At 54.1% G+C, this 16,572-nt stretch overlaps 2 protein-coding genes across 2 annotated transcripts; one reads left to right on the top strand and one right to left on the bottom strand.

Moving 5' to 3' along the window:
* The first annotated feature begins 1,009 nt into the window (after positions 1-1,009).
* On the top strand, positions 1,010-16,449 carry hps5 (HPS5 biogenesis of lysosomal organelles complex 2 subunit 2). The gene is made up of 23 exons (XM_066700829.1): positions 1,010-1,237; positions 3,592-3,760; positions 3,888-3,998; positions 4,240-4,304; positions 4,589-4,781; positions 4,970-5,100; positions 5,324-5,536; positions 5,695-5,766; positions 5,851-5,939; positions 6,088-6,266; positions 6,498-6,656; positions 6,949-7,108; positions 7,726-7,840; positions 10,053-10,205; positions 10,450-10,521; positions 10,810-11,534; positions 11,820-11,940; positions 13,242-13,391; positions 13,779-13,898; positions 14,193-14,306; positions 14,390-14,496; positions 14,605-14,905; positions 15,369-16,449. Exons 2-23 carry the CDS (start codon positions 3,653-3,655, stop codon positions 15,427-15,429), a joined length of 3,519 nt encoding a protein of 1,172 aa, XP_066556926.1. The 5' UTR covers positions 1,010-1,237; positions 3,592-3,652; the 3' UTR covers positions 15,430-16,449.
* On the bottom strand, positions 1,281-1,940 carry LOC136748941 (octapeptide-repeat protein T2-like). The gene has a single exon (XM_066702949.1). It carries the CDS (start codon positions 1,938-1,940, stop codon positions 1,281-1,283), a length of 660 nt encoding a protein of 219 aa, XP_066559046.1.
* Positions 16,450-16,572: the final 123 nt, after the last annotated feature.

The following is a 16,572-nucleotide window of genomic DNA, read 5'->3' as shown; positions in this document are numbered from 1 at the left end:
ATTACGTCAACCTTGCAGATGCGCTTTGATCGCCAGGGCTCGCCGACTATCCGGTTTCAATCGATATCTCTATCCGGGCAGGACAGCAGCGCAGCCGGCGAAGCTATCAGGGATTCATGTGAAGGATAAAGACGCTCAGCGTACATCAGTAGGTAAGACAGCCAATCAATCAATCAATCAATCAATCTAGCAACACGAAACGAACACGAACAGCAACTTTGACGCGTCTTAGTCACGTTGCAGATGCGCACGGACTGTAGCGGCAGCTCGTTACAGTTGCGACACACCGCAGTCCTGCGCAGTCTGTAGCTGCAGTTACACAGTTGCAATCAACCCCCTCCCCCCGTGAGGCGCCGTGAGGGACATTATCACTATCATTGCGCTCTCTACACTGAGATCGAGAAACCAGATAGGAGAAGTACGTTTTAGTTAGTTGGGAAAACAAGAATGGAGGAAACAAGTCGAGCTGCCGCTGTAATTTTAATAGAAAAACTACTATCACCACAAATAATACATGCAGTCTGCAAAACTGTGGAGAGGAGAGCAACACAAAGCCTGACCCACAGCAGTGTACATGGGGAACTCGTAGTTTATTTCCATCAGATGGTGGTTGGCCCTCAAACGAGTTTAGCAATTCAACAAGTACGTCACCAATGTATCAGACAAGAGAAAACTGGTCACTGGAAGGTCAAGGAAAAGGTATTGCATATTAAGTCAAAGTGGTACGTAACTAACCTGTGTAATACAGATTAAGCATGCATTTGCTTGCTATACATATGTATGGCTATGTACTGTAGCCTATGTATGTACAATTCATATAGATGTATAAATGTGCTGTTAAAGCCGGCTGAAGCACAAGCCAGGCACCCCTAGTCCCGCACTGTGCGCACATTGGCCCCGGGGCCGCACTGACACACACACGCCAGTTGGAGGCTGGAGAGGAGTGTATCCCTCCGCCCCGGGCACAGGCATGTGAGCGGAGTGAAGGCTGACATGAGCAAGTAGTCCCGGCCGGGGCCAGTGAGTAGGAAACGCCGATAGAGGCAGACAGGCGGGCGGGCGGAGAGACACGCCGGCGCCGCAGGACCGCAGCACCGCAGGGGAATTCCTCTATCCGGGTTTCCTCTGGCCGGACTGGGAGCCTCCCTGTAGCCTGCAGACCCAGGTGCGTCTACACACACAGCCACAGCACAGGACCTCCACCATGACAGCCAGCGGAAGGGGCTTGTAATGTAAGGTAGGTGGGGGAGCCGTTTTTGCTGTTGTTGCAAAAATATAGCTCAAGTTTCCGGAGCTGTCAGCCGGGTACAGTGATTTGTTTGAGCGGCGCAGCAGCCTCTGTCCGGGAGCCCGGGGCCGTAAGAGAGGGTCCCTGCGCCCCTGCCTGCGCCCCTGCCTGCGCCCCTGCCCTGCGCCCCTGCCTGCGCCCCTGCCCTGCGCCCCTCTCTGCGCCCCTGCCTGCGCCCCTGCCTGCGCCCCTCTCTGCGCCCCTCTCTGCGCCCCTGCCTGCGCCGCTGCCCTGCGCCCCTGCCTGCGCCCCTGCCCTGCGCCCCTCTCTGCGCCGCTGCCTGCGCCCCTGCCTGCGCCCCTCTCTGCGCCCCTGCCTGCGCCGCTGCCCTGCGCCCCTGCCTGCGCCCCTGCCTGCGCCCCTCTCTGCGCCCCTCTCTGCGCCCCTGCCTGCGCCGCTGCCCTGCGCCCCTGCCTGCGCCCCTGCCCTGCGCCCCTCTCTGCGCCGCTGCCTGCGCCCCTGCCTGCGCCCCTCTCTGCGCCCCTGCCTGCGCCGCTGCCCTGCGCCCCTGCCTGCGCCCCTGCCTGCGCCCCTCTCTGCGCCCCTGCCTGCGCCGCTGCCCTGCGCCCCTGCCCTGCGCCCCTCTCTGCGCCGCTGCCTGCGCCCCTGCCTGCGCCCCTCTCTGCGCCGCTGCCAGGGTGAGCGGATACATTGTGACTGTGATTGTTACCCCATTGCTGGTGCTATTGAAGTCCGAGCGAGCCAGTGTGATTCACCGCTCCGGACCCGACCGGACCGGGCTGCTGTGCGCTGGGCTGCCGGGGGTTTGTCTGTTTTATTGGACTGAGGAGTTTGCTGGTTTTTCGTTCATTAACACCTGGATGGCTTCCCTCAAGAGATGCAGACAGACGGGACTAATTCAACTGATACAAGTTGCATTTGTATTAATTTAGTGTCAAACCTACTACTACTGCTATCACCACCACCACCACCACCGCCAAGCATAATACAGTACAGACAGCTCCAGAAAGGTGAGCAGTTGCTGTGGGTGCTTCTACGTCACCCTCACCCTGCCTGTCCCGTGATGTGAAATTCCAGCGCGTCTGTCCCTCCCTGCCCGCCCTCCTTCACTCCCGGGTTACTGCGCAGTCACCGCAGTTGCGTGTTGCGATGTGTTAGACTCTCTACAAAACTGCACCTGGTCTCTATATTGCTGCTTGCTGTAGCTGTATGTATGGTGATGATGAGGCAGGGCCGATGCCAGTGCCAGCGCTCCCCGGGAATGTGCGCTGCGCGGTGGGGTTGTCACTGCGGTGGGAATGGCAGCAGGAATGTGTCAGACTGCACAGGAATGACACCCACCATATACGTTATGTGTTTTAGTTAACTTTTAAAAGCAACTGTGCACTAACATGGATGCTATTATTATTATTATTATTATTATTATTGTTGTTGTTGTTGTTGTTGCAGTTGTTTAGTCTTGTTTTTTTAATGTACTATATTAGAAGCCAAATGTAATGAACATTCAGACGTGTCCCATACCACATCTTTGTTCTGTATTTCCTTATAGAGCCAGTGTTTGCACGGTAAAGCCGGAATGGTCGTTTTAAAACGGTTTTGTTAGTCTTGGCCATAAAGTGATTACATTGCTAAAGCAGAGCACGTGCATTTTAATGGTTCACAGGACCCCCCCCCCCCACACACACACACACACACACACACACCCACACACACACACAGTCTGACTGGATTTTTGTACTTTTTGCTTTGGAATGTCCAGAGCATCTGACTCTAATGCGGGGAATCAGAGTCATGCAAACTCAATCTTACAGGGAATGTGATGGAGGCATGTGATTCCTGCTGAGAGGAGGGGGGGGCATAGAGAGAGAGAGAGAGGGGGGGGTTGTTACTACATGTGAATGGTGCACTGTGTTGCCTTGGCTGTGCTGCTCCTGTCAGATGTGCCAATAGCTTTGAATTGAGTTGAATAGAGAGAGGGAGACAGAACCATACATGCAGTTAGACAAAAAGCGAGAGACACACACAAACTGTCTATCTCTCTCTCCCTCACACAGATACACACACACACTTAAGCTTAAAGAGAAAGAGAGAGCTGTGAGGGCTACACACACTATTACACAGAAAGCAGAGGGAGACCAAGGATGGGGGGAGGGGAGTGGGAGGTTGTGTTCCGAGAAGGGGAGAGAGAGAGAGAGAGAGAGCTCTGCATACACAAAACCCCTTTCTCCTTTTAAAGAGAGAGAGAGAGATGGGGGCTTCTGGGTTTCTCTGTGTCCCGCAGTAACCATCTCACCCTGTCCCTCTACCTCTGCCTGCCCCCCCCCCCCCCCCCCGTGTCTCAGGAGAAACTCTCTGCGGCCTTGTGGAGGAGAGAGAGAGAGAGAGAGAGAGAGGCGGGCGGCCATGGCCCGGGTGCCCGTTGTGCCCGAGTCCTGCACCCATGCGCTGGCGGAAGGAGACGCCCTCGATGGCCTGCTGTCTGCGCTGCGGCTCGACTCCAGCAGGTTGAAGGTATGACCCCTGAGCCCTGACTCCGACACATGGCACACACTGTTCCAGTTTAGATGATTCTGTTTGTGTTTTTGCCAATGTTTTTAAGGCTTCCTTTTGTGTGCATGCGTGACTGTATGTGCTGCAGTGTAGCTGTGTGGGCGTGTCCAGGCGCTGGCTGGCTCTGGGGACGTCGGCGGGGGGGCTGCACCTGATCCAGAGAGACGGCTGGAAACCCAGGCTCATACTGACACACAAGGTACGCACTCTCGGGCACACTGGTATGCAAGGTACGCACTAACACTCTTGCACACTCAAACTCCACTGCACACTTACATACAAGGTCCACACTCTTGCACAGGCTCACGTTCTCTCTGTCTCGGTGAATGCCTCCATTTCTGTCCATCTGTTTCTCTCTGTTAGTTTCTGCCTGTGGAACTTTCTCAGCGTATGTCCCTGATTCTGTCTCTCTCTCTCTCTTTCTCTCTCTCTCTCTCTAGGAAGGGGCCATTACTCGGGTAGCCTGTTGTCCTCACGATGAAGATTTTGTTGCTGTGGCGACAAGGTAGTGCCTCTCTGGGACTGGCACTGAATCCCTCTCTCTTTCTCTCCATCCTGTCTTTCTTTGTCCCCTTCACTCTTCTCCCCTGTGCTTCACTTTGTCTCCATATGCGTCTCTCTGTCTTTCATACCCCCTGTCTCTTTCTGTCTCTCCCTCAGCCAGAGTTTGATAGTTTAGTCTCTCCCCAACCCTCTCTCCCTCTATCCTTTTTCCCAATCTTCTCTCCCTTTCTCTCTTCCTCTCCCTCCTACTCTCCCTTTTCCCAAACCTCTCTCCCTCTCTCCCAGTCAGGGCCTGGTGGTAGTGTGGGAGTTGCATTGGGAGCGGAGGGGGCGGCCGGAGCGGGCCTGTGTTTCCTGGGAGCACCGAGGGCGGAGTGTGAGCGCGCTGTGCTGGGACACTGCCGTCCTGCGCGTCTTTGCAGGGGACAGTGCTGGCAGGGTCTCCTGTCTCCGCATCGCCTCCCCCAGACTGGGCAAGGTACCCTCCCCAGAATGTGTGTGTCTGTCTGTGCGACTGCGGTCCAGTAGTGTCTGTGTCTTTTGTCTTTAGCGCTGTTTCACTCTGCATGTGTGTCCCTCCCTCTTAGTCCCTCTCTCCCTCTCCTGGGGTCTGTGTCTCTTTCTTTGACCCTGTGCGTCCCTTGTTGTCCCTGTGTTTTCCTGCAGGGAGCAGCGTTCGTGATGTTCCCAGTGCAGACCATCACCACAGTGGACTCGCACGTCGTCCAGCTGGGCTTCCTGGACGGCCGACTGCTGGTGTCCTCGCTGTCTCGCTGCTACCTGTGCGATACGGAAAGGTGAGCAACGCCCCTTATACGTGCCACGCCCCCCCACTCTGACTTGCCCCCTGCCATGCCCATGTGAGAGCGTCTGTTGAACATTAGTGTGTATTGGGATTTGGTAGTGTGTTGTGCGTTTGAGTGTGAGAGGGTGAGAGTGAGTGTGCGAGTCTGTGTGTATGTCGTTGTGCATGTCTGTCCCAGCCCCGCGTGTCCCAGCTCTGTGCTTCTTGTCCCACAGGGAGAGGTTCTGGCGGATTGGGAACAAAGAGCGGGAAGGGGAGTTCGGAGCCTGCTTCTTCCCGCCAGGCCGGGGGGGGGGGCAGGCGGCGCTGGTGTACTGCGCTCGGCCCGGGTCGCGGTTCTGGGAGGCGTCGTTCAACGGGGAGGTGCTGAGCACACAGCAGTTCAAACAGCTGCTCTCAACCCCTGCCCTGCCCCTCGTCTCACACAGGTACCTCACTGCTCACAGCACACTGCAGCACAGTAACACACTGCAGCACAGCACACTGTACCACACTGCAGCACAGTGAAGGCTGTGCACATGCAAATTGATGGTGCCAATTGCTAATTGCTAATTACACATTAATGACACACATCTGCTCTGTGCAGATGTGAGCCCCAGTACAGCCCGGCCCCTGGTCCCCCGCAGTCCATCGCCTTCCCCCGGCTGCACTTCCTCAGGTATGGTCAGCCCATGTGTCCCTTGTATCCCTGGTCAGTGTCTCAGTGTCTCAGTGGTCAGTTTGTCTCTCTGTCTCTTCGCAGTGACCAGTACCTCCTGAGCTGGACGGATTCAGGGATCTACATCTTCGTTCCGCACAGTGCCCAGCTCCTGCTGTGGACAGAGGTCAAAGGTCAGAGTCCAACCCGTGCCAGTCTTTTTCTTTCTGTCCCTCGCTGTCTGTTTTCACCCCTCTCTGTCTCCTCACTCACATGTTTCTCATCAAATTTTCATCTGTCTATCCCGATCCCTCACCCTCATCTGCCCCCCCTTCTCCACAGACATTCTGGACGTCGCAGTGTTCCGGAACGAGCTGTACTGTCTGCATGGGGACGGGCGGGTGTCGCAGCTGTGCCTGCTGCCGGTGGAGCGCTGTGTGGAGCGGCTGCTGCGCCGGGAGGCCTGGGCCTCGGCCGCCACGCTCTGCTGCCTCTTCCAGCATGCCATCGCCCCCTGCAGGGTGAGTGCCGAACTGCGGTCACAAACACCCCAGAGCGCCACTGTCACATGTGTGTGATTCAGAGACAGTATTGCTGTGCATGTTCATTATGGGGGGTCCGCTAACAAGACCTGCACGGTTCTGTAGAAAATGAGCCGAAGTCATGAACTGTTTAAGCCACACAATCGACTCCAGCTCAGTAGTGACATCAACAAGCGCCAGGAAGTAACCGTCTCCCTCCCCCTCTCTCAGGCCCGGAAGTCCCTCCCCATTGACAGACTGGAGCACCTGAAGGCGCAGCTGGATGGCTCCACCCACCGCGAGCTGATTGGTCAGCTGGAGGAAGTGATATCGAGGCTGGAGCCCTTTGACTCCGCCTCCAGCAGCAGGAGGAGCAGCATCTCGTCACATGTGAGTGGTGGGCGGAGTTTCAGTGCCTTCACACATTCTTATTGGCCAATTGTAATCACTGTACAGTGCAATATACTACACTGCTGTATCTACATGTACATTCATGTTTATTGTACTTTTTTGTTATTGAGTTGTCAACATTTTTAATATTCAGCCCCTCAAGTTCTCTTAATTGAACAAGTAGGGTGGACTGGAGTGGACTGGACTCTCTGGGCCCGGGCTGCATGCTCCCTGGCTGTGGAAAGTGTCTGTCATTGCAATTGACCATTTGCCTGCCTGTCTTCCCCCCCAGGAGAGCTTCAACGTGCTGGACTGCGGGATCTATCGTGTGATCAGCAGGCGGGGCAGCCAATCGGATGAGGAGACCAGCTCCCTGGTCAGCCAATCGCTGTCGGAGGAGGAGAGGCTCAGAGAGTTTAGCTCCGTCCAGGAGGAGGAGCCGGCCGAGCAGGGTAAGGGGTAGCCATGGAATCGGCGCACTGGGCAGGGCTAGGGACACCCCCCCGCCCCCGCCACCCCTGGAGCAGCGAATTCTGAAGAGCGGTTCTGGACGCGGCCCGGCGGCATTCATTCCGAGACCTGGAATTTTGTCTTCCATGTTTTAATTTTTATATTAAATTTTTAAATTTTAGTGTCACTTAAGTGTCATTTTTTTGTTATTTTAACATTATTGTTCATTTAAGTTTTCATGCTACTTGGCAATTAGCCTCCTGAGGGCTGGCCCGTCTGTATTAAACCCACGATGCCTGACCACAACAGCTGAAAATAAAGCAGTGGAAAGAGCTCCCTGTCTGTCCCCTGCCCCGCTCTCCGGCCCTCATGGGAGGTGTCGGGGACGCATCGCTGCTTCGCCCTCAGTTGAGCTCCTTCACGGCCTGTTTGCCGAGTATCTGTGAAGTTATTTGATTTTTCGTTTTTTATCCATAAATGTTTTTTTCCCATGTTTTTCCCATCTGTGCTGTACTTTGGTTTAATTTGCCTGCTCCTCTCACTTTCACTCCGCTCACTTTTCTTTGTCCATCCCTCCATCTCTCCATCCCTCCGTCCCACCGTCCGCCCGTCCCCTCAGAGCCCCAGCCCAGCGACCGTGTGGAGGCAGACAGATCGGATGCCACCCCGCCGTTCCTCCCCCTCCCATTCCGCCCCAAACCCCCCCGTGCCGCGCTGCAGGCTGTCCGTGACAGGTAAGGACACCCCTGACCCCTCGGGATCCCCTCTGACGCACAGCAAGGGCTCCCCTGAGGCTTGGCTGTCCCGGGGGGTGGGTGGGACTAAACTGTAAACTAACAGCTGATTTCCCCCTTGGGATGACCAGGCTGCCCCTACAGAGCGGGCCTGTCCAGGCCTGGGGCAGCCCCTGGGGGAGCCCCATCTCTTCGGGTTTGCATTCAAGCTGTGCACTGAGCTGAATTACAAAGATGGTCTGGTTCCGGCCCGGTCGGTCGATCAGTTCTCGGCTGTGGGGCGGAGCGGGAGGGTCAGTGGGTGATGACAGCCGGGGGGCACAGCCAGCCAACACGGGGAGACCTGCGGGACCAGGGCTGGACACCCCTGTTGTGCAGTGTGCAGTGCAGTGCTATTTAGCCCTGGTCCCGGCAGCCACAGTCCAATCAGGATAATTTCAAACGGCTGTAGGTTTCAAAATAAAATCATGTCGGGCACCTGCCTGACACAGTTGAGAGAACCAGTGAAGGTATAACTGCAGTGAGTCAGTTGTTTCAATATTGGTTCAGTCGGGGCCCCGGGTAGGGAACCGCAGCTTTAGAGAGGCAGAGCTGCCCAGACTGAGGGGTGGGGGGCCAGGAGAGGCCATCTTTACTTTGTGGCATTTTTGTTTCTCCTCTTCATGGTGGTGAAAAAAGAGCCCCTGTCACATGGTTTCCGGGGTTCTCTCTCTCTCCCTGTTCCCTTCTGTCTGGGGTGGGGTGGAAGGGCTCTACAGGTAGAGTGAATGAAACTTAAAAAATAAAATTATCCTCAAATTGATTAATAATAATCCATCAGTGACCAGGCCGGTGTAACCCTCAGGAGATGGCCGGTGTGTGATCTCTCTCAGGTGTCCTCGATCGGAGACGCGCCTCTCTCTCCGGTGCCCTTGACCCTTGGAACATACCATCTCCAGGTCTAATCCCAACTGGAATAAAATCCAAAACACAGCACGTGATGCTGCTTGTTGTGGCAGCATGAACAGAATTGTTGGGATTTTCGAGCAGGAGGAAAGCAATCTAACTAAACAAATTTAACTAACTATCGAAAATAATATTGATGAATGTATTGTGATTTTGTTGTAAAATAGGGAAGTGAGAAAGGTGTAGGTTTACGTCGGTTCGCCCCCTGCTGACAAACCAACCCAACCTGAAAGCCCCTGAAAGCCCCTAAACTAAGAGGAACACAGGAGATAGTATGATTATAAAGGGGAACTGAAATTGGCCTTGGCCTTGTCTTAATAAAGTGGAAACTTATTTATTTTTGTTTCTCTGGGGGGCTGAGATTAGGGAAGTGAGAGTCTGTAGATAAAAACAATTGTCCATGTGATCTGATGAGCAGCTCTCTGCAGGTGGGGGGGAAGATAGAGAGAGAGAGAGAGAGAGCAGCAGACTAGAACTGAATTGAGAAGCAGATACAATGTGGAGGGGGTTAAAGAGAGGGTGAGAGTGAGATGAATAGAGAGCCAGGGGGAGAGGGTGAGAGACGGGAAGACTGACTGAAAGAGATCGACAGAGAGACACAGTGAGGGAGGGAGAGGCAGAGACAGAGAGGACCTGAGAGACCCAATGTGAGAGATATCTTTTTCACTTCTTCTTTTATGACAAAAACAAAAACGAAACAAGGTAAGATTGTCCTTCCGTCCCTCCGTCTCTCCGCCTCTCTGTCCCTCCGCCTCTCCTGGCTTAGTGCAGCTCAGGGTCTCGTCCACGCTGGGAGTCTGTGTCCTTCGTGTCTTTTATAAATGCTGTTTGCACGGTGATCTTGGCTGGATCGCAGTCGGCGGTGCAGGGCTGAGCTCAGGTAAGAGGGGCTGATGCTCGAAGGTGGGGGGGGGCACAGTGCAGAGGGACAGCAGGACTGGGTGTTTTTTGTGTGCTGTGTTTGAGGGGAAGCAGACAGGATGTGTGTGTGATGCTGTAGGCTTTCCTCCATCTTCCAGAGTGGCATTCAGTCAGTGTGTCTGTCAGTCAGTCATTTGAAGTTTCTGTTCTGGTCTGTTACCATACTGTTAAATAGTGTGCAGTTCAGTAGTCACGCTGTAGCCGCCTATTGTAACAGCACTGTTTAACTCCTCTGTGCTGTTACTGCAGTATTGCCCCTGACTCTACTGCACTGTTAGTATTTCTCTCTCCTTCTCCCTTTCCTGGCAGTCTTTCATTCCTCCTTTCTCTTGTTCCCTCTCTCCAGTGTGTCCAGCTTCATGAAGAAGACCACGGAAAAGATCACCACACTCCAGATGAACTCTGACCTCTGGCCTCGACCTGACCTTAGGGAGGGGGGTTCACAGGGGGCAGAAGTCACTGTCACCATGACCACGTACCCCGAGGAGCAGGAAGATGAGTGAGTCCTGGACTGAACAATCATAATAATATTAATAATAGTAATAATTATATTTCCTTCTTTAAAACTCGGTGTTGTGCTGTACCTCAATGGGAGTGTGTGGAGTAAGAGTGTGAGAGAGTGTGTGTTTCTGTGTGTCAGTGTCAGTCAGTGCTGTGTGTGTCAGTGTGTCAGTCAATCAGTCAGTCAGTCAGTCAGTGCTGTGTGTGTTAGTGTGTCAGTCAGTGCTGTGTGTGTCCTGCAGGGGCTGTGTGGACAGCCGGCCCAGCACTGAGATGGAGCTGCAGGAGCTGAAGGAGGCCACTGAGTACGCTCTGTGAGTGTCGCACCCGCAGCCAAACACACGCACACGCTCTCACACACTGACACACGTACACGTACACACACACACACACACACACACACAAACAAACACAACACTGACTTTCTCTCTCTTACACACACACACTCATGTACGTACACACGCACATGCATACACATTCACACACAACACTGACTGACACTCTCTCTCTTACTCACTCCCCTCCTGGTCCTGGTCCCTTACACTAACTGTAAGCCTCTCTCTCTCTCTCTCTCTCTCTCTCTCTCTCTCTCTGTCCCTCAGCTCTCAGATTCAGGATGTGCTGGTTCTGTTGGACCCAGCCTGTCTGGGGGGGGTTCTGGGGGAGTGGCTGCCGGTGCTGGAGAGAGTCCTGGGTCCTGACCCAGCTGACGCCAGTGACCCCTTGCGACCCCCGCCTCCTGCCACAGGAGGACAAGGACTCCCTAAACAGACAGAGGAGGAGGAGGAGGGGGAGGAAGACGGCACACAGTCTGCAGAGAGAGAGGGGACCCGAGGGAGAGGGGGTGTGAACAACATCACAGAGGAGGAGGAAGAGGACAGAGTCTTAGAGGAGGAGGAGGGAGACAGGCCAGGAGCGAAAGAGGGAGTGAGAGAGGGAGAGCGACCCGGAGGCAGGGACACAGAGAGAGGGGGAGGTGGCAGCGAGAGGCAGACTGACAGGGAGGCCGACTCCGCAGCCCCAGGCTCTCCCCCCCGTCCCCAGCGCCTTCCGCTGGAGCCGGTCCGGGCCTGCCCCCCCTGCACCCTGCCCCCCCTGCTGGACGCTGACCTGGCCCAGCTCGCCTCGCTCTGCCTGGAGCTGGGCCACTTCCCTGGCCACGGCACAGACGACAGAGATGTCACGGACACCGAGCCGGGGTCCCGGGCCGCTGGGTTCCTGCAGCGGTTCTTCTTCCTGCTGGACCCTGAGCGAGCCCACCAGGCCTGCCTGCTGCGGTACCAGAACCAGCCCAGGGTCTGGGCCTCCTTCCTGGCGGGGGTGAGGGGTGAGTTTGACCGTCGGTCCCAGGTTCTCTCCAGCCCTCACACGGACTTGGGTTCAAAGTCAGTCATATGCATTTCCGGTCCAGGGTGGTCCCCTCGACATGCTGACTGTGGCCCTGACCCTGACCCTGACCCTGACCATGTTCAATGTACATGTATATACCGTATGCCTACACACACACTGTGGTGCACACGCAACACACTCTGACCTCAAGTCCCACAGAACGCCTCTAATTACAGCCTCAGTCCAGCAGTGTGTTTCTTATGGTTTCGTCTCTTGTGTTCAGAGTTGACCCGATCCAGCCCAGTAGTCCCGGTTCTGGAGAAGGGGGACCTGCTGAGGTCTCTGCGCCACCTGAGGGAGCTAAAGCCCTGGGCCGCCCCCCCGCTGCTTTCTCACCTGCACAGGTAACCACTCACCTGACACACATCTGGAGTACCTTAAACACACACACCTGCCACCCCACTCCCGGCATTGTGTGACTGAGTGTGTGACAGCGCTGGGTGTGTGACTCTGTGTCTGTCATGACTGTGACAGTGTGTAGTGTGTGTGTGTTTTTGTGGTGTATGACAGTGTGTTCTGTAGTTGTGTTGTGTATGTGTGCTATGATGTATGACAGTATGTTGTGTGTGTGTTGTAGTGTTGTGTGTGTGTGTGTGTGTGTACACCGATCAGCCATAACATTATGACCACTGACGGGTGAAGTGAATAACACTGATAATCTCGATATCATGGCACCTGTCAGTGGGTGGGATATATTAGGCAGCAAGTGAACATTTTGTCCTCAAAGTTGATGTGTTAGAAGCAGGAAAAATGGGCAAGCGTAAGGACCTGAGCGACTTTGACAAGGGCCAAATTGTGATGGCTAGACGACTGGGTCAGAGCATCTCAAAACTGCAGCTTTTGTGGGGTGTTCCCGGTCTGCAGTGGTCAGTACCTATCAAAAGTGGTCCAAGGAAGGAAAGGCGGTGAACCGGCGACAGGGTCATGGGCGGCCAAGGCTCATTGATGCACGTGGGGAGCGAAGGCTGGCCCGTGTGGTCCTTTCCAACAGACGAGCTACTGCAGCTCAAATTGCTGAAAAAGTGAATGCTGGTTCTGATAGAAAGGTGTCAGAACACACAGTGCATCGCAGTTTGTTGCGTATGCAGCTGCGTAGCCGCAGACCAGTCTGGGTGCCCATGCTGACCCCTGTCCACTGCCGAAAGCGCCTACAATGGGCACGTGAGCATCAGAACTGGACCACGGAGCAATGGAAGAAGGTGGCCTGGTCTGATGAATCACGAGTTCAAGGTGTTGACTTGGCCTCCAAATTCCCCAGATCTCAATCCAATCGAGCATCTGTGGGATGTGCTGGACAAACAAGTCCGATCCATGGAGGCCCCACCTCGCAACTTACAGGACTTAAAGGATCTGCTGCTAACGTCTTGGTGCCAGATACCACAGCACACCTTCAGAGGTCTAGTGGAGTCCATGCCTCGACGGGTCAGGGCTGTTTTGGCGGCAAAAGGGGGACCTACACAATATTAGGCAGGTGGTCATAATGTTACGGCTGATCGGTGTATATTGTTGTGGCATACGACTGTGTGTGTGTATTGTGTGATGGTGTATTCTGTAGTGTTCTGTAGTTGTGTTGTGTGTGTGTGTGTGTGCTGTGATGTATGACAGTGTGTTGTTGTGTGACTGTGTATGTTGGGTTGTGTTCCAGGCTGTACGAGAGACATGGAGAGCTTGCTCTGCGATCCTTTGGACAATTCTATCCCACAATCATCCCTGCTGATGTCATGGCCATGGCCAAGAGGAGCCACTTCCTGGCTTACCTGGACAACCTCGTCCAATCACAGCCCGAGGACCAGAGGTACAGTCAGGGGTCAAGGGTTAGGAGTCAGGGGTCAGACCATAGTCTTTACAAATGAGGTACTTCTCAGGTGTATAACGCAGCTCTGAGATCTGATGTGTCTCTGAGCTGCGCTGTATCTCCTGCTGATTGTAGAGTTTGAAATAAGTGTTGTACATTATCACACTGTCATATGTCATTGTGTGAAAAGTATCTGTTGTGACTGCTGTAGTAACTTGGGTGAGGGCGTGTGCTGGGTGCTATTACTATTATTATTATCATCATTATTATTATTGATATTGGTCTCAGTAGAAACTGTTAGCCAGTTTGCGTTGTGTTGGTCTGCACTGGGCTGTCAGTCTGTACTCGGGCACTGAGTCTGATTGTGTCGTGTCTGTGTGCCGTCAGACCCACCCTCCTCGCCTCGCTGCTGCAGCCTGAGTCCCTGCGTCACGACTGGCTGGAGCTGGCGCTATCCCACGATGCACCTCAGCAGGCTGACACCATGACCCCTGACGGCCTCCCCAGGTAACCTTTGACCCTCCAGGGCGGGAGATGGGATAGTTCTTTACTGGGATTAAAAACAAATCTGTTGGTTGTGATTATTTTCTTAATTGGTTATGGGTTAAATTGTTTGTTCTTTTATTGTGTCTATCTGAACTGACTCTTCACACAGACGCACACACTCTCCCACACTACAAAACCAATCACATGACAGAAAGCACTTCCTCCTGGTGTGTGATTGGCTGCAGTGTTGGCCCCGGGTGCAGCCTGGCTGTGTGCGTGTCCGGGTGCGTTGCTGTAACTCCTCCTCTTCTGCAGGTGGCGCTCTCACCTGTTCAGATGGGGCTACGGGCGCCTGCTGGCCCTGTTGATCCAGCTGCCGGCTGACCTGCAGGCCAAGCAGAGAATGGCGGAGTCCTGCAGGTCCCACGGGTGAGTGCAGTGGCTTGTAACCCTTTGTGAAACGGTGTGGGTGTGTGACAGTGTGTGTGACCATGTGTGTGTGTGTGTTGCAGGTTCTGGCAGGGCTATGTGCGTCTGTGTTGTGAGCTGGAGAGGAGGACTGAGGTGTTTTCCACCATCGTTAGCCTGGATGACATAACTCTGTTGGACGGGCCCTGGGGTGAGTCTGTGACCTTTGACCCGCTAGACAGGAAGGGCCATCCTCTAACAGGACCAAACCTAAACACGCCTGCACCCTCTCCCGCGCTCTCTCCCCCTTCCCTCTCAGATGTGACGCCCGAAACCCTGGACGAATGGAAGCTCCTGCTCCGGCTCTCCCGGCACCACGGCGAGCAGCCCGGCTCCACCCATCCACCAGCTCGCTGTGGCAACGGACACGGCCTCGCCGACGGGGCCCCCGATTGGCCGAGCTGCGTCAGCCCGGAGAACGTGGTGCTGCGCCTGGCCCGGGCGGTGGGGCCGGACCGGGCCCTGGCGGCGCTGGGGGAGAGTGGCGAGCCGGCGGGGCAGCTCAGTGCTCAGGCGGCGCTGGTGTGCGAGACACTGAGGGTGGCAGAGACCCGGCAGAGGTGAGAGCAGGGTCCCCCCAACCCTAATTCGATAACTTTAATCTCATCTGGACACCTCCCTCCCTGTGTGATTGTGTCTGTGTGTGTGTGTGTGTGTGTGTATGTATGTGTATGTGTGTGTGTGTGTGTGTGTGTGTGTCTGTGTTTGTCCGTTTGCTTGTGTGAGAGTATGTTTGTATGAGTGAGTGAGTGTGTCTGTGTCTGTGTATGAGAGAGAGAGTGCGTGTCGGTGTGAGTAAGTGCGTGCGTGTGTGTGTGTAATGTCTGTGTGTGAGAGTGAGTGTCTGTAAGTGTGTGTGTGTGTGTGTCTGTGTCTGTATATGAGAGAGAGTGCGTGTTGGTGCGAGTAAGTGTGTGTGTTGGGTGTCTGTGTTTGTGTGTGTGTGTGTGTGTGTGTGTGTGAATGCGTCTGTATGTGTTTTTGTGTTGCTTAATGTCTCACTGCTGTGTCTCTGTCCTGCAGGGCTGTGATCCAGGCCATGCTAGAGAGGTGTGACCGGTTCCTGTGGTCTCAGCAGGCATGAGGGGATCGGCCATGAAGCTGACGCACTGACCCGATGACAAATACGCAAACAATCCCACACTGACACACACACTCCCACTCTCACCCAGGCACCAACCGGACACCCGCCACCAAGAGAGAGCACGAGGTGAAGCGCAGGAGGCCCCCGGCACGGGATTTTTCAGTCATGTATTTCTTTGTTTTGCAGCATTTTCCTGTTATTGTGCTTTTTTTGTAATGGGTATTTCTTTTAAACCTGCATCTCTCTCGGGAGCCCAGTGTAGGTGCGGTGGGGCTGGAGGCGTGATAACATCGACACTTAAAGCACAATTCACAGTGTTGTTATTTATTTATTTATTGGAGAGCAGTGACTGCACTGGGAGCATTTATTTTTAACTTGTGGGCGAGTTTGTTGTATGGGGACAGGAGGGCTGTGCTGGACCCGCTCTGCACTGGACTGGATTGTGCTGTACTGTCCTGGATGCCTGTTCCTGGAGCGAGTCGCACCCCTGCAGGTTTTACAGCTGGAGACACGGAGATTGGCGGTACTTGTACTATGATGTACTATATATATATATATATATATATATATATATATATATATATATGTGCAGTGGTACAAGAATAAAAATGTCAAAAATGTAAAGTGCTCTTAGTGAAAATGCATCCAAAAGTGCAATTCCCCCCCTTCCGAGAATACAGTTTTTTTTGTATCATCTGTTTTTAAATTTAAATTAATAAAGTGTTGCGCAGTCTGTGTGAGGTGGAGGTGGAGGTGGAGGGTGTGGGCTGTAGGTCCTGCTGGACTGGGCCTCTGGGACTGGGCCGGACAGCATCGGGACCGGCAGGCTTTGTCTGCTGATACAGTGGAGGTAGAATGACTGTCCGAAGGAAAGACTGACAGGCTGTGCTGTCTCCTGTGTGTGCCTTCTGTAATTGTGTTGTGTCTTGTGTTGTATGAATATGTACCGCTGCTGTATTACACGCTGAATTGTAAATAATGTTGAGGAAGCTGGGAAATAAATTAACACTATGGATCAAACATGGGACTCGTTTTCATTTGATTTTATTCTTCCTATGTGGTTCGAACTGTTTTGGGTTTCTCTGTGAGGGGGCCTGAAGCCCCAGTGTGTGTGTGCGTTTCTCTCTCTCTCATTACACCTCC

The sequence above is a fragment of the Amia ocellicauda genome, chromosome 4 (assembly GCF_036373705.1).
Source record: "Amia ocellicauda isolate fAmiCal2 chromosome 4, fAmiCal2.hap1, whole genome shotgun sequence".
NCBI classification, from domain to species: Eukaryota; Metazoa; Chordata; class Actinopteri; order Amiiformes; family Amiidae; genus Amia; species Amia ocellicauda.
The sequence above is the reverse complement of the archived record's forward strand: the minus strand, read 5'-3'. Positions and strand labels throughout refer to the sequence as shown.

Bases quoted from the DNA above. Each gene is read 5' to 3' on its own strand.
- LOC136748941 (XM_066702949.1), bottom strand. From the start codon at position 1,940: ATGTATCCGCTCACCCTGGCAGCGGCGCAGAGAGGGGCGCAGGCAGGG.
- hps5 (XM_066700829.1), top strand. From the start codon at position 3,653: ATGGCCCGGGTGCCCGTTGTGCCCGAGTCCTGCACCCATGCGCTGGCG. The intron at 5,101-5,323 runs GTGAGCAACGCC...CTTGTCCCACAG, and splicing joins TACCTGTGCGATACGGAAAG to GGAGAGGTTCTGGCGGATTG. The intron at 11,535-11,819 runs GTGAGTTTGACC...TCTTGTGTTCAG, and splicing joins CTTCCTGGCGGGGGTGAGGG to AGTTGACCCGATCCAGCCCA.